Genomic DNA, 19,232 nt, shown 5'->3' on the forward strand with positions numbered 1-19,232 from the left:
TGCTGGGAGAGCCCCTGGGGGTGACCGAGGAGAGGATGCCAGAGATGCCTGCCAGGGACACAGCAGTTCCCCCGGAGCGGCTCACGAGAGGCTGCACAGGTGCGGCTGGGGAGAAGTCATGCCCGGAGTGCGCGTGCGCGCGCAGGCGCCCTGGGAGCCCGGCGGTGGAGCTCCACGAGGCAGCCCCTGCTGCCCACTCCGTCAAGGTGTGGAGGAAAGGAATTGCTTGTTGTGGGAGGATGAGACCGGCTCCCTGAAGGCAGCTTCCAGGTGGAGTGGCACCGCTCACGGCCAGAGCACAGACCCCTCCCCTAGGTGCCCAGCCCTGTGTGCCTGCGGCTCTGGGCCTGTGTGATGGCCAGCTTCGTGTGCTGTCTGGTGCCTCGGTTTCCCCTGCGCTGTCAGCCGGGTGGGACAGGACAGGGTCGCGTCAGAGGCCACGCGGACCAGCTCTGTGGCTGTGCACTGTCACTTAGGTGGGACAGGACAGGGTCGCGTCAGAGGCCACGTGGACCAGCTCTGTGGCTGTGCTGCGCTGCCTCCCCTGGCAGCTCTCACGTGGGACCAGCACGGATGCCCGGGCATTGTCTGCAGGCTGTCTGCAGGGGCCCCTTCCCAGGCACCCCGAGTAGACAAGGCAGCCCTCCCACCACACGGCCCAGCCCCTCTGCTCTTGGGTTGCTCACCACTGCAGCTTCTGGCAGTTGTGGCTTTTTGTTGCCTAAAATGGGTGGCAGGGACCTGGAGTGGCACCGAGCGGGCTGGCCCCAGGGTTGTGGCGTGGAAGGTTCTCAGTGCAGGAGAGCGGCGGCCCACTGTGCCTGAGGTTTCCAGGCGTCTGACTTGGGGCTCCTACATCGGACAGTGAGGCTCATGGTGCTTCCCGTAGGCTGACGGGGCCTTCGCTGACCCCCATGGTGTCTATGAGCCGCATCCTGCTAGCAGCAAGGTTTCAGCTGTCATTGCTGGTGTGGCTGAGACCTCGCACCGGGATCTCTTCATCGCTCTGGTCGCCTTTGATGCTGGCGGCCCTTCCAGTGCCCAGGGCTGGAGCAGAACAGCCTGTGTTGGGGAGCGGCCAGTGGGGTCTTGGAGGGAGCAACTCTGCTGGTCTCATGGGTCGGGGTGTTATAGGTGGGCGCCTACAGAGACCTCCCGTCGCCATGACTCAGTGAACTCCAGAGCAGTGCCCTGGGCTCGGGGAACGGCCGGAAAGCAGAACCAGCCGCTGCCTGGACTCGAGGCAGAGCCTCCGCAGCAGGGCAGCCGCTGGGTGCTGGTGAGGGATGGGTGGTCGGGGGCTTGCGGGGTCAGCCGGGCTCCAGCAGCCACGTTCTGAGCCTTACTCAGCAGATAAGGAACAGGCTGCTGGTCAGGAGAGATAGCCAGAGAGACGGGCGTGGTGCCCTGTGGTGCTCGCCGGGCTCGGGGTGGCCCTCCTCAGCCAGCGTCCTGTTCCCCTCCCCCTCCTCCACGCTGGCCGGCCAGGTCAGAGGGCAGGCATGGGATGGGCTGTGAAGTCGTCACCGAAGTGCAGCCTAACGTGATCCATGTCTCCGCACGGTCTGGAAGCCCTCTAGGGAGCCTGCGATTTGCCGGGGGAAGGGAGACTGGCCGCAGGGCCACGGGGGCTCCTGGGTGCAGTGCTGGACTGGGTGCTGCTGGCAGGGTGCGTGAGGCTTGTGAAAATACGGGTGGCGCACCTCGCGGGGCAGCTGATGCCCTTTGGAAGAAGTTGGAGAGCAAACGTGCATCTCTCACCGGCGTGTGTTTTCTGTCGCAGCTGAAACTGGAGGACCGCTCCGTCGTGCCCAGGGACGTGGTCAGGCACATGCGATCCACCGTGAGTCTGCCCACCCCACGCTGCACGTGCAGGAGAGCTTGGGGTTGTCTGGGTGGGGTGTCCCGTGGTGGCCTTGGCTTGGACGCCTCCTCCCTCCCCCAGGACAGTCAGTGTGGCACCGTGATAGACGTCAACATTGACTGCGCCGTCAAGCTCATCGGCACCAACTGCATCATCTATCCGGTCAACAGCAAGGACCTGCAGCACATCTGGGTGAGCGCCCCGGCCCCCGGCGGCCGCCGGCCGTCAGCGGAGCCCCTCTGTGCTGCCCCCCCCCCGCCAGGCACTGCCTCCCCGGGCCATGCTTTAACACTTAAAATACGTTTTTAAAAAATATTTATTTATTTGAAAGGCAGAGTTACAAAGAGAGAGCAAGGGAGACAGAGAGCTCTTCCATCCACTGGTTCACTCCCAAAATGGCCACAACAGCTGGAGCTGGGCTGATCTGAAGCCAGGAGCTTCTTCGAGTATCCCATGCAGGTGCAGAGGCCCAAGCACTTGGGCCATCCTCCACTGCTTTCCCAGGCCATAGCAGAGAGCTGGATCGGAAGTGGAGCAGCCGGGACTCGAACCGGTGCCCATGTGGGATGCCGGCCCTGCAAGCAGAGGATTAACCTACTACTCCACAACTCTGTCCCCATCTTTCTTTTTTTAAAAGAGTTAATTAGTCAGTTAGTTGACAGAGTTACAGAGTGGCAGAGGCAGAGAGAGAGAGGTCTTCTATGCACTGGTTCACTCCCCAGATGGCCACAACAGCCATAGCTGCACCGATCCAAAGCCAGGAGCCAGGAGTTTCCTCTAGGTCTCCCACATGGGTACTGGGGTCCAAGCACTTGGGCATCTTCTACTGCCTTCCCAGGCCATAGCAGAGAGCCGGATCGGAAGTGGAGCAGCCAGGAGTCAAACTGGCGCCCATGTAGGATGCCGGCACTACGGGCGGAGACTTTACCCGCTGTGCCACAGCACCAGCCCTCCCGTCTTTGTTTTCCAGATTTATTTTTTAAGCTATTTTAGGCTTCCCACACGTTGTAAACTCCTGGCCCCTCCTCACACAGGGGCCTCACAGCTGTGCTCATCGCTCTCCTCCCCCAACCTCCCTGTCCCTTCTCCTCTGCTTTCCCCTGAGACGTCTGAGCAGACTACGGCCCCAGTGCCCTGTCACCCCAGAACGGGACAGCGTGCATTCAGCAGACACAGGGCGCTCTCCCGGCAGCCTCCTGATGGTGCTGACAGCACCGCCCGTCCCGCAGCCCGCTCTGCCCAGCAATGCCTGCTTCCCCATCTGACCCGGGTCCCGTTCAGAGTCATCCTGCATTCAGGTGTCGGCTCCTGGAGCTCTCGGGCCTGGAGGGGTTCCCTGGTCTTCCCCTGTCGCGGATCTCCTGGCAGGGATAGCTGGTGGCCCGCCGGCCTCTCCCGGTGCACGCCAGGCAGGCCTGGTGCAGAGTGACCTCGGCGCGCTCTGCCCGTGAGTCCCTGGCCGCACCACTGGGAGTGAACGTTTGCTCTGACCCCTGGTGGTGCCGTAGCCTCCATCATAAGGTCTCCATTACCTATCTGTAAGTGGTTAAGTGTGTGGGGACAAATTCCAGGATGTGTCATAACCCCTTACCCACACCCCAGTCCTTGGCCTCAGCCTCCCCCAGCCCCGGCAGAACCGGCCGTCTCTGGTGGCTGCCACGTGGTGACCTCACCGTGTGCCTGCTTGGTTGCTCCCTTTTCACGTCAGGGTGGAGCCCGAGGTCCCTGGATTCTCATGGGTTGTAACCGTGCCTGCCGTCGTCTGTCGCTTTAATGATCCAGATCTGGCCAGCGCAGCCCCTCCCGCTGGCTTTTCTGTCCGTGTCACGCATCGTTGTCTGCTTTCCTTTTTTTAAAGTGCTTTCTTATTTTCTTACACAGTGAGCTGCTCTGAGCTCATGTTGGTTTTCTTCTGATCCAGCCTGGGATCAGCTGTTTCTTCTTTGCCAGGAGAACGTTAGAGACCGAGATGTGGGTGCAGGGTGTGCTGACTGTGGCCAGGCCTCCTAGGACAGCTCCAGGGGTCCTAGCCCGCGTCTGCTGACGTAGCGGGGTGCACTGTGTCACCCCCGATTCCAATTCCACACCTGCACGCCGCCTCCCTCTCTGCCCGAGTTGGTGAGCACCGTCAGCACCGAGGAGCTAGGCTCTCACTGACCTCAGGACACCTGCCCAGTGACTCAGAGCGCACCGCAGCCTCCCTGCCACACGGCGGCCCCCTCACCGGGCGTCCTGGGCCAGGGGTGCGCAGGCCTCTGCGTCATTCTCCCGTCCCCACCAGAACAGCTCCCTCCACCACGTCTCGGCCTTCGCTGGGAAGGGGAACCGGGACGCGGCCCAGAGCTCTCGGGGAGGCCTGGCAGCAGGTGTTCGGACAGGTGTCCACCTCCCTCCTCCCCTGTCCCCGCGGGTGCCCTGGGCATCGGTGTCACCTGCTCCTGCCTTGCCCCTGTCCCTTGGTCTGCAGCCTTTCATGTACGGGGACTACATTGCCTACGACTGCTGGCTGGGGAAGGTGTATGACCTGAAGAACCAGATCATCCTGAAGCTCTCCAATGGCGCCAGGTGGGTGTCTCTGCACCTGTCGGGGGGGATGTCCCTGGGGCCTGTGGGGCCAGATCTCGTCAAGGCGCTGCGGGCATTTGGGCTCCTGCATCTCAGAGCCGAACCCCTGCGCTCTCCTCATCTGCTGTGGCCCAGTTCTGGCTTGAGGAGCACCGTCCTTTAGAATCTCTCCCAGGAGCTGCTGGAGATCAGTCCAGGTCGCCCATGGGTGGGTGGCAGGGACCCAGTTACTTGAGCCAGCGCCTGCTGTCTCCCGGGTGCGTGAGCAGGAAGCTGGAACAGAAGCAGAGTGGGAACTTGAACCCAGGTATTGTGGCACGGATGGCAGTGTCCGCTGCACCAGACGCCCGCCCTTGCCCCAGTCTGAGGCACCCAGTGAGGCGTAGGGTTTGCACCAGCTCAGAGGCTGAGCCGCTGGCAGATGAGTCGTGTACCTGCGGGAGTTTCTGGCCCCTCTGGATCACCACTCTTGGAAGATTCATTTATTGGAAAGAATACAGATAGGAGAGAGGTCTTCCATCTGCTGGCTCACTCCCCAGATGGCTGCAGCGGCCCAGGGCTGGGTCAGGCTGAAGCCAGGAGCCTGCAGCTGCATCCAGGTCTCCCCCATGAGTGGCAGGGCCCCAGCACTTGGGCTGTCTCCTGCTGCTTTCCCAGGCCCTTTAGCAGGGAGCTGGATCAGAAGTGGAGCAGCCGGGACTTGAACCCATGCCCATCATGGGAAACCAGCTTCACAGGCAGCACAAGCCGCCGGGCCCCAGAGCTGCCCCGGTGCCACTCCGGCACCTGGTCCTGTGCCCGGTGGAGACCACGCCTCTCTCCACTGTTTCAGGTGCTCCATGAACACGGAAGACGGTGCCAAGCTCTACGATGTGTGCCCGCATGTCAGTGACTCGGTGCGTGTGCTCTGCCCAGGCTGCTCGGCACGGAGCTTTCTCGGCAGGGAGCTTGGAGCTGGCCCAGGCTCCTCAGCAGAGTGGTTTCCTAGAAAGGGGAGGTGTGCGCCGAGCGCCTGGAAGTTGGGCTGGAGTTGTAGGACTTTGATGTGCACCCGTGTTGTCTTTTCCTCTCAGGGGTGCGTGGTTCCATCCCAGGGTGTTCCTGGTACCTTAGTGCTGGTGGGTACACTGGCAATGGCTACTTTGTACACAGATGAATACCTGAGGGCCAGTGGCTCTAGAGCTTCAGGCCTGACCTCAGAGTGACCCCTTGGCCAGCAGCACTGGCTCCAGTAGGGCTTGTTAGGGGGGGAGAACGAGTCGGGATCCACTTCATACCATCCCTGGGTGTCCGTGTGCGCTGGGAGAAGTGGTAGGCCAGTGCTGGAGGATTTGGTTTGGGCAGGTGCTGGCTTCGGCTGGCAGGTGTGGAGAGAACCAGCTCACAAGGACTCTGCTCTGGCCCCCAACCCTCAGGGTCTCTTCTTTGACGACTCCTACGGCTTCTACCCGGGCCAGGTGCTCATCGGCCCCGCCAAGATCTTCTCCAGCGTGCAGTGGCTGTCAGGGGTCAGGCCTGTGCTGAGCACCAAGAGCAAGTTCCGCGTGGTGGTGGAAGAGGTAGGGGCCAGGGAGCTGCGGCCTGAGTCCTGACCCCACCCCTGGGGCTGCCCCCTTCCGGTCCTGCTCTGAGGGTGCAGCTTGCTCCAGCCGTGGATCCAGAGGCCTAGAGGACGTAGGCAACGCACGCTCTGACTGCAGGGCACCTCACAGGCGGAGCCCTCCCGCATGAAGTGCACAGGCTGAGCGAGGCGGGGGTCGGTCCCACTAGGCTGCGATGGTGACGGTGGTCCCAGGACGGGCGGAGGCCGTGTCACAGTCAGGGCCTGCTCTGCCGCCTCTGAGCCTCCTGCTGCAGCCTGAAGGTCCCCGTGCGTGCTCTGGGAGTCAGGTGGCCGCTCTCAGAACCTGCCTGACTGCCGCTGCTCCTGTCACCGTCCCCAGGTACAGGTCGTGGAGCTGAAAGTCACATGGATCACCAAGAGCTTCTGTCCAGGGGGCACGGACAGCGTCAGCCCCCCGCCCTCTGTCATCACTCAGGAAAACCTAGGCAGGTGAGCGTGTCAGCCTGGGTCACGCCCTGGCTCAGATGTGTAAGGGGGGCGCCGAGAACACCGACGGCCACTCGGAAGTCAGCCCGGCCCAGCCCTCGCTTCTCCCCCGCCAGGGTGAAGCGTCTCGGATGCTTTGACCATGCTCAGCGGCAGCTCGGGGAGCGCTGTCTGTACGTCTTCCCAGCCAAGGTAGAGCCGGCCAAGATTGCCTGGGAGTGTCCGGAAAAAAACTGCGCCCAGGGGGAGGGCTCTATGGCCAAGAAGGTATGTCCCTGGGCTTCAGGAGGTGGCCTCGAGCCTTTTCCACAGCCAAGGGTGATGTGTGCTGTAGGCCGGGGGGGGGCTGGGGGGCCGCCCTGAGGACCCTTGCTGGCCACCTGGGTGTGTATGGCCATCAGCCTCCAGACAGCAAAGCCTGGGACCAGGACATCCCACGGGCCCAGGGCAGCCCAGGACGTCCCACGGGCCCAGGATGTCCCACAGGCCCAGGGCAGCCCAGGACGTCCCACGGGCCCAGGACATCCTGCAGGCCCAGGGCAGCCCAGGACGTCCCACGGGCCCAGGACGTCCCACGGGCCCAGGATGTCCCAGGGGCCCAGGGCAGGCCCGGCTGCCTGCCGCTCCCCCCAGCTCCCTGCTACCTGCCCTCCCTCGCAGGTAAAGCGCCTACTGAAGAAGCAGGTCGTGCGCATCATGTCCTGCTCCCCGGACACCCAGTGTCCCCGGGACCATTCTGTGGAAGACCCAGACAAGAAAGGGGAGGCCAAAGCCAAGAGTGAGGCGGCGTCGGCCAGCCCTGAGGAGACCCCCGACGGGTCTGCCAGCCCGCCGGGGACGCAGGATGAGGGCGCCGAGGAGCCGCCCGAGGCTGGCGAGCAGCTGCCCCCCTTCCTGCTGAAGGAAGGCGGGGACGACAGGCTGCACTCCGCGGAGCAGGACGCGGACGACGAGGCCGCCGACGACACGGATGACACCAGCTCCGTGACCTCCTCCGCCAGCTCCACCACCTCCTCCCAGAGCGGCAGCGGCACCGGTCGCAAAAAGAGCATCCCCTTGTCCATCAAGAACCTAAAGCGAAAACACAAGAGGAAGAAGAATAAAATCACTCGGGACTTCAAACCGGGGGACAGGTAAGCAGCACGAACCCCGGCCTGAGACCAGGCAGAGAGCCTGCGTGTGCCACGCACGGGCCGCGAGCTCGGTAACAGCTCCAGGTGCCCCCCGCAGACGAGCTGTGCAGTGCCCCGGGTGGGCCCTTGTGGAAAGGAGCGGTCTGGGTGTGGTGCAGAGCGGGGCCCGACGGCAGCCCCGAGACCTGGGAGGGACCACATTCGCCTGAGCTCTAACGGATGCTCCCCAGAGGAGGCATCGAGGTGCCGCGAGAGTGTAGCCTGGGTCACCATCTCGTCTCCCAGCCCCCGGGGGCCAGGAGAGTCAGCTGCCCTTCCCTGGGGAGGCCTGTTTGCACGGCCTGGCTCACCGGCCTGCCCTGCAGGGTGGCGGTGGAGGTGGTGACCACGATGACCTCGGCCGACGTGATGTGGCAGGACGGCTCCGTGGAGTGCAACATCCGCTCCAACGATCTCTTCCCCGTGCACCACCTGGACAACAACGAGTTCTGCCCTGGAGACTTTGTGGTGGACAAGCGAGGTAGTGCAGCCCGCAGGGTGGGGGCTTGGGAAGGGTTCACAAGAGGTCTCAGTGTCCAAGCTCATGAGATTTGGAGAGGTGGCAGGCGGGCACCCCCAGGGTTCCCTTCTGGTCATGTCACCTCCTCTGGCTCCCCAGTCCAGAGCTGTCCAGACCCTGCGGTTTACGGCGTGGTGCAGTCTGGGGACCACATTGGCCGCACCTGCATGGTGAAGTGGTTCAAGCTGCGGCCAAGTGGGGATGACGTGGAGGTGAGTGCACGCGGCCCCTTCTTCCTCCTGGGGGCTTTGGGGGTGAGTGGACGCCCTGACAGTAGTCCTGTGCCGCAGCTGATCGGGGAAGAGGAAGACGTGAGCGTTTACGACATTGCCGACCACCCCGACTTCCGCTTCCGCACCACTGACATCGTCATCCGCATTGGCAATGCCGAGGACGGGGCTCCTCACAAGGAGGACGAGGTACAGCCCCGGGCCAAGTTCCGGCCACTGCTTCCCTGCCCAGGCAGCAGCTGCAGTCCCTGCTGGTGCCACCAGGTGGCTCCAGGAGATAAGACCTGGCAGTCCCCTGGGTGCAGTGTCACTGCTCAGCTCTGACACCTGTCCAGACCGACCTCCCGGCCCTGTGGGTGAATTTCCTGGAGGGGCCCTGTGGGTACCTTTCTTGCTGGGCCCGGGTCCCTCATTGCAGGTCCCATGAGCGAGGCATCGAGGTCTGTAGCTCACAGAAGAGGCGTGGGCCTTGAGGAAGAGATGGGGACCCTGGGTGAGGTGGGGCAGATCCCTGTAGGAGAAGCGTAGAGACAAGTGCAAGGCAGGACCCCTGTTCTGTGGACGGCAGGAAGCGCAGGGAATCGAGGGGTGTGAGTGGGGTTCCGGAGAGCCAGGGGCGTGAGCCCAGTGGGCAGGTGCTCTAAAGGTGCCCAAGCAGGGGCCGTCGCCGCAAGCCGCCTCCTGCTATGCCTCCTCTCCCGGGGAGCTGCCCTGACCCTGTCCCGTTTGCCCAGCAGCCGTCAGTGGGCCAAGTGGCCCGTGTGGACGTCAGCAGCAAGGTGGAGGTGGTGTGGGCCGACAACTCAAAGACCATCATCCTGCCCCAGGTAAGATGCGGCCACCAGGGCTGGGAGCTGTCTCTTGTCCCCAAGAACCTGAAGACGGGCTCTCGGATCTTCCCAGCAAGGTCCCAGGGAGGAAGGGCCGTCATTACCCCCAGAGCCAGGGAGAGGGGGTGGGGCCCACAGCCAGCCCCCAGACTCGCCTCCCCACAGGCCGGGTGCGTGTGGACCTTCCCCCAGCTCCAGGGTAAGGGAGGGGGATGTTGGGTGCCAGCACCAGAGCCAATCCGGTCCCTGCTCTCTCACCCCTTGTTTGTGGAGCCACCCAGCCCCGCCCTGTCCTCCTGGTGCCTGCATGGGCCGGGCTGGGGCAGGGCAAGGCTGGTCCCTCATCTTGACAGCCCCTCCAGGGAGGGAGGAGGGCCTGACCCAGGCCAGCACCCCCACGACCCTCCCATCCCACACCCCAGTCCTCCGCATTGTTGTCAGCTGACCCAAGGTTGTGGCTCCCCTGCTGAGGTTTCCCCTTGGGCCACGCAGCCACAGGGCAGATGGGCAGGAACAGACTCTTGGCTGAGGCTCTGGGTCCTCCTGGGGGTGGACGCCTCCCAGAATCCTAGGACCCCCAGCACAGAGAGCCAGAGCAGAAAAGGGGGCGCTAGAGTGGGGTCTGCAGGCCCCGTGAGCCCTGTGTCCCCACCTGTGAGGGCCGAGGTGGCCAGGTGGCTTCCCGTCTGAATTCCCGCTGCATTCCTGTGTCCCCAGCACCTGTACAACATCGAGTCTGAGATCGAAGAGTCAGACTACGACTCCGTGGAGGGCAGCACAAGTGGTGCTTCCTCGGACGAGTGGGAAGACGACAGCGACAGCTGGGAGACAGACAATGGGCTGGTGGAAGATGAGCACCCCAAGATAGAGGAGCCCCCCATCCCACCCCCCGAGCAGCCAGCAGCCCCCGAGGAGGAGAAGGGGGTGGTGATCAGCGAAGAGGCTGCCACGGCAGCCATCCAGGGGGCTGTGGCCATGGCCACCCCCATGGCAGGGCTGATGGAGAAGGCTGGCAAGGAGGGGCCCCCCCGGAGCTTCCGGGAGTTGAAGGAGGCCATCAAGATCCTGGAGAGCCTCAAGAACATGACCGTGGAGCAGCTGCTGACCGGCTCGCCCACCTCCCCCACCGTGGAGCCCGAGAAGCCCACCCGGGAGAAGAAGTTTCTGGACGACATCAAGAAGCTACAGGAGAACCTGAAGAAGACCCTGGACAATGTGGCCATCGCAGAGGAAGAGAAGATGGAGGCGATGGCCGACGCCGAGCGCAAGGAGGACAAGCCCGAGGGGCCGCCGCCCGCGAAGGCCGAGTGGCCCAGCGAGACCCCGGTGCTGTGCCAGCAGTGCGGCGGCAAGCCCGGTGTCACCTTCACCAGCGCCAAGGGCGAGGTCTTCTCTGTGCTGGAGTTTGCGCCCTGTGAGTCAGCCCTCACCTGCCTCTGTTTGTGTGGAGCCCCCAGCTGCTGCCCTGGGGGGGCCACACCCAGGTGGGAGGCGTGGGTTTATCCAGCTGTCCGGGCAGCACTCCAGGAGGCCGCCCCCTCCAGGCCGGTCTGCAGATTGCACTCCTGGGGCCTACGCACGAGAGTCTGACTGTTCTCTTTCCCCCTCCAGCAAATCATTCTTTTAAGAAAATTGAGTTCCAGCCCCCGGAAGCCAAGAAGTTCTTCAGCACGGTGCGGAAGGAGATGGCGCTGCTGGCTACCTCACTGCCCGACGGCATCATGGTCAAGACCTTTGAGGACCGAATGGCAAGTGGGCCGTGGGGCGGCGCGGGCGGGTGCACATGTGCCGTGGGTGCTCAGTGCCGAGAGGGGGTTCCTGGGGCTCCTGGGGCTCCAGTTCACGCAGGTGAGGGCTGGGAGGAGTGTCCCGGACACAGCCAGGCTAGATAATGCCTCGCTTCCTCCCTCTCTTTAACAATTAGTTTGAAATTACCTGTGTAATTACTACTGGATTCTGCTCTTTTTGAAAAATTACAACCTCACACGAAGAGGTAAGGCCGCCCGTGCCTGGCCCTTAGCTCGCCGCGGCCGGGGCCCTTGGCAGTGTGTGTGTCTCCGGGGACACCTGGCCTTTCGGGCTGTCGGTTCTCACCGTCACCACTGACACTGGTTCTTTGTACGACTTGTTTACGCTGATAGCGTGTTACCTCCACAGCATCAGTGATTTGCTTTCTCGCTCCGGGGTAATTCTTGAGCCCTGCCCGTGGATTCTTGTGGTGTGGCTCATCCCTGCTTAGCCTCAGTGCCGGCGTAGCAGGCTGCCATGTGGTGCCCTCTCTGGCCAGGCCCGCGCTTTGTCTCCTGGACAAAGCCTCAGTGGGAGGCGTGGGCAGGCCGTGCCGTCGGCGGCTTCCCGTATTCGGCAGCCACTCCTGGCCTCTGCTGTGGATCAGCAGAGCTGGGGATCCCGAGAGCTACACGGAGCAGGGCCGTTCCCGGTGTCGGGATCAGCAGAGCTGGGGGCAGGGGCAGGGAACTTGGCACCACTTTTGTTGCTTCTTGAGTTTTTTTATATATATAAAGATTTATGTGCTTGAAAGGCAGAGTTACAGAGAGACAGAGGCAGAGAGAGAGAGGTCTTCCATCCAGTGGTTCACTCCTCAGATGGCCACAGTGGCCAGTGCTGTGGCAATCCGAAGCCAGGAGCCAGGAGCTTCTTCCGGGTCTCCCATGCAGGAGAAGGGGCCCAAGGACTTGGGCCATCTTCTACTGCTTTCCCAGCCACAGCAGAGAGCCGGGTCAGAAGTGGAGCAGCCGGGATTTGAACCAGCACCCAAATGAGATGCCGGCACTGCAGGCGGTGGCTTTACCCGCTGTGCCACAGCGCCAGTCCTCCTTCTTGAGTTTCAATAAAACTCTTTCTGAAGGTTCTAACTTGTCTCAGCTCTGCTGGGCCAAAAAAGGAACTATGTCTGTACAGGGTGGCCCCTTGACCCAGTGGGCACTTACCCACCGCCTCCCGGCCCACGACTTGCCCAGCCGTCGGTGCCGCTCGGATGCCTGTGCCTCAGCTGGGCAGTCCGTGACCTGAGTCTCTGGTGGTCTCTGGCGGTTCCCCTCAGGTCACCCTTTGGGTCGTGAGACACCCCCAGCCCCCCAGAAGCAAGTGCGGTTACTTGCACTTTGTTCCTCCATTGTTGGCCTTGTCTGGGTCCCAGCGTGCCCTAGAGAAGGGCACGGCCAGGCCCCACATCTCCAACCCAGCCCCTCCCCCCCCAGGACCTCTTCTCCGCCCTCATCAAGGGCCCCACGCGAACCCCCTATGAGGACGGCCTCTACCTGTTTGACATCCAGCTCCCCAACATCTACCCGGCCGTGCCCCCCCACTTCTGCTACCTCTCCCAGTGCAGTGGGCGCTTGAACCCCAACCTGTATGACAACGGGAAGGTGTGCGTCAGCCTCCTGGGCACCTGGATCGGCAAGGTGAGTGCGGTGCCAGCACCCAGTCCGGCCGGGGCCGCAGGGGCATCTGAGACGGCGTCCATGGTGCTGTGTTTGTGTTGCAGGGGACAGAGAGGTGGACGAGCAAGTCCAGCCTTCTCCAGGTGCTCATCTCCATCCAAGGTGCGGTTGGCAGGTGGAGGGCTGACGGCTCCGGCCGTGCCCGCGGGGGGCGAGGGCCGGCCTGCCGGGCCTGGCCCGCCCCTGAGGGAAGGCGTTCTTGCCCACAGGGCTGATCCTGGTGAACGAGCCCTACTACAACGAAGCCGGCTTTGACAGCGACCGGGGCCTGCAGGAGGGCTACGAGAACAGCCGCTGCTACAACGAGATGGCGCTGATCCGGGTGGTGCAGTCCATGACCCAGCTGGTGCGGCGGCCGCCCGAGGTCTTCGAGCAGGAGATCAGGCAGCACTTCAGCACCGGCGGCTGGCGGCTGGTGAACCGCATTGAGTCCTGGCTGGAGACGCACGCGCTGCTGCAGAGGGCCCAGGGGCTGCCCAATGGGGTGCCCAAGGACCGAAGCTCTCCGGAGCCGCCGGCCGTGGCTGAGCTCTCAGACTCGGGCCGAGAAGAACCTGAGGATGGAGGGCTGGCCCCTGGAGAGGCCTCCCAGGGCTCAGACTCGGAAGGTGGCGCCCAGGGCCTGGCCCCAGCCAGCAGGGACCACACAGACCAGGCTCCCGAGACCGCGCCAGACGCATCCGTGCCACCCAGCGTAAAACCAAAGAAGCGGAGAAAGAGCTACCGGAGCTTCCTGCCCGAGAAGAGCGGCTACCCTGACATCGGCTTCCCCCTCTTCCCGCTGTCCAAAGGTTTCATCAAGAGCGTCCGAGGGGTCCTGACGCAGTTCCGGGCGGCCCTGCTGGAGGCAGGCCTGCCCGAGAGCACTGGGGACAAGTAGCCTCCAGCCTGGAGGAAGGAGCGTTGCAGCGGAAGAGGCCAGCTGCTGCCGCTCGCCCCCTCCCTGCCCGTCCCTCTGTCCCCCGTGCAAGCCCCCCTGCCCCTCCCCAAGGTGAGTGTGATGCTGAAGTGCCAGAAGCGTCTCGAGGTGCTGCCGCCTGTCCAGGGCCCCCTGCGGGTCCCCGCCCGCCGCCGCCGGCACTTGGCCCTGTGCTGCCCCTCCCCAGCTCAGAGGGGCGTGCCCCGGGGCCCAGGCCGGCTCCCTGCAAGTCAGCAGGAGGGCGGATGTGCCTTGCATGAAGTGTGGGTTGCTCCAGCTGTCCCCCTGGTCCCCGTCAACCTCTCCAGTCCACCGGAGCCCCCCCACCCCAGACCTTCCTGCCGCTCCCACCACCAGCTCTCCCTGTCCCCTGGCATCAGCACTGTCCCAAGGGAGCTGTAGCCACTGTCACCAGCCCCTGGCTCTGGCCTGGTTAGTACATTGTAGCCCCTAGGCCTGTTGAACTTGCCCTCAGAGGCTGGGCCCAGGCTAGGCTCAGGGTTGCGCGGGGGACGGCGTGGAGGGCCAGGGGAGCCGCTGGAAACAGCTGTCCGGCCGGGGGCTGGCAGGGGCACTGGCAGCCGTGTGGGCTCAGCCCTGGAGGTCGGAGCGGCGGCACACAGCCGGGGCGCACCCCGGGGGCCACGCTGGGAGGTGGCAGAGAGCCCTTCGCTTACAGAGCCCGCGGGGCCTCCCGCCAGACAGGCCCAGAGGTTTACGCGTTTTCTAAGCTTTTGGTAATGTGAAGCTCCAGGCTGGGGCTGCTGCCGCCCTCTGCAGCGATGTGCTCCGGTGTATGTATGTAATATTTAAGGTTGGAAAATAAATCTCAAAAGCAAAGATAGTAACTCTTATTAGAAAAAAAAAGACAAAAAAAAGCCAAAGCATGATGCGTTCTGTCAGCCTTAAGCGGGCTGCACCCCGGTGCGGCGCGGGGCCGCGGGGGGCCGGCGGGGCTGGCGCTGGCGGGGCTGCTTCCCAGTGCGTGGTTGGTGTGGATGTGAACGCCTGCGCTTCCACTGTGTATAAAGTGCTGTGTGATTCAGCTTTTTTTTACTTGCATTTTTTTTTTGGTTGGCTCATTAACAAGACAAGGTGACACCATTAAAGCTGCCTCTGCCATTCACCTGGGCTCTGCTGCCTTCCTTCCTTCCTGAGGCCTGCGTGTGCCCGCACGTGCGTGTGTGTCCACCCCTCATGTGTGTGCCCACCCCTCGTGTGCGTGTGCGCGTGTGTCCACCCCTCGTGTGTGTGCCCGCGCGCGTGTGTGTCCACCCCTCGTGTGCCCGTGCCCGCGCGTGCGTGTGTGTCCACCCCTCGTGTGTGCCTGCGCGCGTGTGTGCGTCCATCCCTCGTGTGTGTGCCTGCGCGTGTGTCCATCCCTCGTGTGTGCCCCCACGTGTGTGTCCATCCCTCGTGTGTGTGCGCATGCATGTGTCCATCCCATGTGTGTGTGCACACATGTGCGTGTGTCCATCCCTCGTGTGTGCATGTGTCCACCCCGTGTGTGTGTGTGCCCCCACATGTGTGTCCATCCCTCATGTGTGTGCGTCCATCCCGCATGTGTGTGCACGCGTGCATGTGTGTCCATCCCTCGTGTGTGTGCGTGTACCTTGCGTGTGTCCATCCCGTGTGTGTGTGCACACGTGCGTGTGTCCATCCCTCGTGTGTGCCCCCACGTGTGTGTCCATCCCTCATGTGTGTGTACGTGCATGTGCCCATCCCTTGTGTGTGTGCACGCGTGCATGTGTGTCCATCCCTCATGTGTGCGTGTGCCTGTGTCCATCCCTCGTGTGTGCACGTGTGCATGTGTCCATCCCGTGTGTGTGTGTGCCCCACGTGTGCGTCCATCCCTCCCCAGGGAAAGAACGACCCCCTGTGGCCAAGGGCTCCTGGCACAGGTCCTGGCTTCCCTGGCCAAGTTGCGGGGAGAAGGGCGTGCACACAGCGCCTTGCCCCTCCCTTGTCTGCCTTTCACATCTTCCGTTCCTCACGTTCGAGGGCTGGGAGGCTGAGGCCCCGCGGTTCCCAGGGGTCAGTGCTGCCGCCTCGGCAGGGCCCATTCCTGGCCCTCGGTGTTTTCCTGGAAAGCCAGCGGGTAGCTGTGGTTCCCAGGGCGACGAGCGACCGGGTCGGCCCCTTCCAGGTTCTGGGGGAGCTGACACCCCAGACCAGTGCAGGGCAGGGGTCACTGTAAGAGCCGTTGGTGGTCCATTCAGGAGACCGGTATCGCCCCTTCCTGCACTCCTGTGGACAGGCAGGAGCCGGCAAAGGCAGCCGCGAGCCAGGGGGACCTGGGAGTCCTCGAAGCTGCCTGCCACGTCCCGGAGCTCGCTGGGGGCTCCCTGTCGGTTCCCCTTATGCCCTTCACTTGGAGACATCTTCCCTCTCCGGCTGAATCCCCACAGGGCTCCAGCCGGACTTGCCCAGGCGAGACCTGCCAGCCCTGAGCCCATGCGTGGCGTCTGGCAGCTCGCAGGGCTGGGGCTGCCTGGCCTGAAGTGGCACAGTTAGCGTGAGAAGCCTGGCAGCTCTGGGCCACGCCCGGGGGCCAGGCCAACGATGTCACTACGATTGGGCAGCCCTGACTGGAGCGACAGCACGTGGCCTCCCCAGTCCCCAGGACAGGACCACCGGGTCGGGAACGTCATTTTATTCGGATCTGATTCGTGGGGTGGGCTCAGAACCGAGCGCCTTCCCCAGGCAACTGGCCCAGCCAGCTGAGTTTCTGGCCGTCGGCAGGCGGAACCTGCCCTCCCCAAAGCACAGCCAGCACCGCCTGCTCTTCTCCAGGAGTCGCACAGACCACCCCCAGCGCTGGGGAAGGAGGGAGGGTCCTGAACTGAGCACAGACCCAGCAGACAAAGGCACAAATCCCGAGGACTCACAAGGGCTCCCGGCTGGGTGGGGACTGCACACAGTCACTGACCACCCAGAAGCAGTTTGGGTGCACCTGGCCCTGCACAGCTTGGCTGACCACCAGCTCCCCGTCCACGGCAAACACGCCCTCCCCGTTCTTGGGCTCCAGGCGGAAGGCGACCACGGGCACGTGTACCAGGTAGGGGCAGCCCTGCTCCATGTGCTTGCCCTTCTCCATGGCCAGGAAGAGGCGCAGCAGCGAGGCCCGAGACACGCCCGCTCGCACGTAGAACAGGTGCATGACGCCTGCCGCGCAGCGGCCCATGGGGGCCGCGAACATCTCGCTGCCCAGGTGTGAGTGCAGCAGGGCCAGCACCAGCACGAAGTCCTGGCTGGGCACCACCGTCCAGTGGGAGGGCACCGGCTCCTCCAGGGGAACGAGGTGCCCGTCCCTGGGGCCCTGCTGCACCCGCGTCGGGGAGGGGGCCCCCTCCGAGGGGGCCCTGCCCACTGGGAGGTAGGCCAGGCGGCCCTGGTAGGTGCGCAGGGCAGCCAGGCGCATGAAGGTGCCCACCGTGAAGCGCATCTCCCCCAGGCACCGGTACTTCTCGCTCTCCAGGTCCACGTCGGCTATGAAGCCCCAGGCCAGGCTGAGCACGGAGAAGAGGCGCAGCCCGGAGGCCGTGTGCAGCGACAGCAGATTCATGGGCGACAGCAGCCGGCGGCACAGCAGCCGGGTGCAGTTGGTGAGGAGGTCTTCGTTGGTCACCTGCTCGTAGCTGCAGAGGAAGAGGACGTATGAGGCAGGGTGGGAGCCGCCCCCATCCTCCCCTTCCTCCTCCTCCTCCTCCTGGGCGATGGGTGCACCCTGTGGAGGTGGCGTTGAGTCACCAATGCAGGCAGCCAGGTGGGGCCTCCAGGGGAGAACGAGGGTAAAGTGCGGGGACAGAAGTGGGAGTGGGAATGGGGGGCACCCGAGGGAAACCAAGCCCCGCCCGGGCCCTGGGCGCTCACCCGGCATAGTGGTTCAGAGAAGCGGCCAGCGCGTTGCCGGAGCCTGCTGGGAGGCTACACAGCGGCTTCCGGATGGCGGTCTCCCAGTCCGGCCGCTCCATGAGCCCGTTCACCACCTGCAGGAGCACCAGCGGCCTCAGCCCCGGGGAGCAGCCCGCGGCCACCGCCACCCGGGGCAGCGCCCGGCGCGCGCCTCACCTCGTGCATCAGCCCATCTCCGGACATGACCACCAGCGCGTCCCAGCGGCCCAGCTCCTCGGCGCGCACCAGCTCCCGCGCGTGGTTCCGCCGCTCTGCAGGGAGACTGGCAGCGCTCAGGGCCCCCTGCCCCGCGCGCGCCCGCGCTCCCCGCGCCTCCTCGGGGAAGTACTCCTCACCCGTGAGCGTCAGCCTGAAGGAGACTTCGGCTTCCTCCAGCAGGGGCTGCACGTGGCTGCGGAAGAGCTGCAGGGCCTTGCCCTTGCCACCGCGCGGGTTCAGCAGCACCAGCACGCGGCAGGGCCTGGGGAGGCCCCGGGGGCCGCTCGCTGCGGAAGCAAACCACGAGCCCCGCGTCCCCAACCGGCCGCTAGGGGGCCACGGACAACGCGGGTCCCGGGGTGGTGCGGGGCCGCCCGCGGCCTCGCGTGGGGGCCTCCGGGTGCAGTGGGCGCCCCCGACACCCCTTTCCGTGGCTCGGGTCCCAGCGCGTTCCGGCCTCGTGGCAGGGAAGCGTTTCCTCTGGGGCGGCCCCAGGCCCTCCCGCGCGCAGCGGCGCGTTCCACGTTCCCGGCGAGGAACAAGGGGACCCCCCCCGCCCCCGCCCCCCGCCATGGCCCTTCCCAGCCAGGCCCGCACAAACCTGCATCCATAACTTGGGCCCGCGGCGTCCCCAGCGCCGTCGGGGCGCTGCCCGTGGCGGCGCTTTCGGTCTTCCCCCCCTTATCGGCGCTGTCCAGGCGCGCGTCGCGGGGCCGGCTGCGGGGCTCGCCCTCCCCGCCCGGCGTCGGAGCAGCGGGGTCGCCAGCGTCATTGGCGGCGGCGGCCGGATCTGAGGGAGAAGAGAGGCGGCTGGCGGAGACCCGAGCCGCGGCTCCTCGAGGTGGGGGCAGCGGGGGCAGCGGGCGCCCGGCGCTCCGGCTTTGTCCTCAGCCCGCGGCCCGGGGCCCGCCTTCCTGGGAGGCCGAGAGCCGAGGTCCGGCGCCGCCAAGGGCGCCCGCGTCCGGGGACTGCGCCCCCGACCCTCGCGCCCAAGGGTCTCCTCCCGGGGGGTCTCCTCTCTGGGGCCTTCGGGTTCCGGCGGGACGGGTGGGTCAGAGCCCCGTGGCTCTCTCGCTCGGACCAGCGCCTCACCCCGCGGGGATGCCAGGGGGAGGGGAGTCCAGTTGCGTAAAAATCCCAGCACTTGAGCGGTCATCGCGGAGCAGGAAGTTTAGGGCGACGATTCCCGCCCCGGAGCCGGCCGGTTCCCCGCTTGCCCTGCCCCGAGCTCCGGAGCGGCCGCCTCCCCGCGCGCCTCCACGGGCCCCGCTCCGGGGGAGCAGAGCCGGGGCCGCGCGAGCGCCGAACCCCCAGCCGTGCAGCCAGCTGCCGCCTGCCCTCGCCCCGGCGCCGCCGACTGGCGCGGTGCGTGGCCTAGTTCCCTGGGGCCCGGTGAGGGGCGGGCCGCCAGGAGCCACCAGCCACGGGAGGCCGGGGCGGGCGGCCCTACCCAGTCCGTCCGGTTTGCTGGGAAGACGAGCCACCGCCGTTCCCTACAGCTGCCT

At 64.9% G+C, this 19,232-nt stretch overlaps 2 protein-coding genes across 3 annotated transcripts in view; one reads left to right on the forward strand and one right to left on the reverse strand.

Moving 5' to 3' along the window:
* The window catches only part of UBE2O (ubiquitin conjugating enzyme E2 O), a 53,568-nt gene extending 38,828 nt beyond the window's left edge, over nucleotides 1-14,740 (forward strand). Inside the window, exons 2-18 of one of the 2 annotated variants that reach the window (XM_062216352.1) lie at nucleotides 1,784-1,843; nucleotides 1,946-2,056; nucleotides 4,332-4,429; nucleotides 5,262-5,325; nucleotides 5,845-5,988; nucleotides 6,373-6,482; nucleotides 6,596-6,746; nucleotides 7,140-7,612; nucleotides 7,978-8,132; nucleotides 8,271-8,383; nucleotides 8,462-8,590; nucleotides 9,136-9,228; nucleotides 9,949-10,645; nucleotides 10,843-10,979; nucleotides 12,453-12,656; nucleotides 12,740-12,797; nucleotides 12,905-14,740. In XM_062216352.1, coding sequence (XP_062072336.1) covers nucleotides 1,784-1,843; nucleotides 1,946-2,056; nucleotides 4,332-4,429; nucleotides 5,262-5,325; nucleotides 5,845-5,988; nucleotides 6,373-6,482; nucleotides 6,596-6,746; nucleotides 7,140-7,612; nucleotides 7,978-8,132; nucleotides 8,271-8,383; nucleotides 8,462-8,590; nucleotides 9,136-9,228; nucleotides 9,949-10,645; nucleotides 10,843-10,979; nucleotides 12,453-12,656; nucleotides 12,740-12,797; nucleotides 12,905-13,575 — 3,468 coding nt within the window. In that variant the 3' untranslated portion in view covers nucleotides 13,576-14,740. The remainder of the gene's footprint in view (nucleotides 1-1,783; nucleotides 1,844-1,945; nucleotides 2,057-4,331; nucleotides 4,430-5,261; nucleotides 5,326-5,844; nucleotides 5,989-6,372; nucleotides 6,483-6,595; nucleotides 6,747-7,139; nucleotides 7,613-7,977; nucleotides 8,133-8,270; nucleotides 8,384-8,461; nucleotides 8,591-9,135; nucleotides 9,229-9,948; nucleotides 10,646-10,842; nucleotides 10,980-12,452; nucleotides 12,657-12,739; nucleotides 12,798-12,904) is intronic. The other variant, XM_062216353.1, reaches the window with a different exon arrangement.
* Nucleotides 14,741-16,258: 1,518 nt separating this feature from the next.
* SPHK1 (sphingosine kinase 1) lies at nucleotides 16,259-19,003 on the reverse strand. The gene is made up of 6 exons (XM_062216296.1): nucleotides 18,820-19,003; nucleotides 18,329-18,517; nucleotides 17,865-18,014; nucleotides 17,686-17,780; nucleotides 17,488-17,603; nucleotides 16,259-17,252 (listed from the first exon to the last, which is right to left on the reverse strand). Exons 1-6 carry the CDS (start codon nucleotides 18,881-18,883, stop codon nucleotides 16,499-16,501), a joined length of 1,368 nt encoding a protein of 455 aa, XP_062072280.1. The 5' UTR covers nucleotides 18,884-19,003; the 3' UTR covers nucleotides 16,259-16,498.
* Between the last annotated feature and the right edge of the window lie 229 nt (nucleotides 19,004-19,232).

The sequence above is a fragment of the Lepus europaeus genome, chromosome 18, assembly GCF_033115175.1.
Source record: "Lepus europaeus isolate LE1 chromosome 18, mLepTim1.pri, whole genome shotgun sequence".
In the NCBI taxonomy this organism is placed as follows: domain Eukaryota; kingdom Metazoa; phylum Chordata; class Mammalia; order Lagomorpha; family Leporidae; genus Lepus; species Lepus europaeus.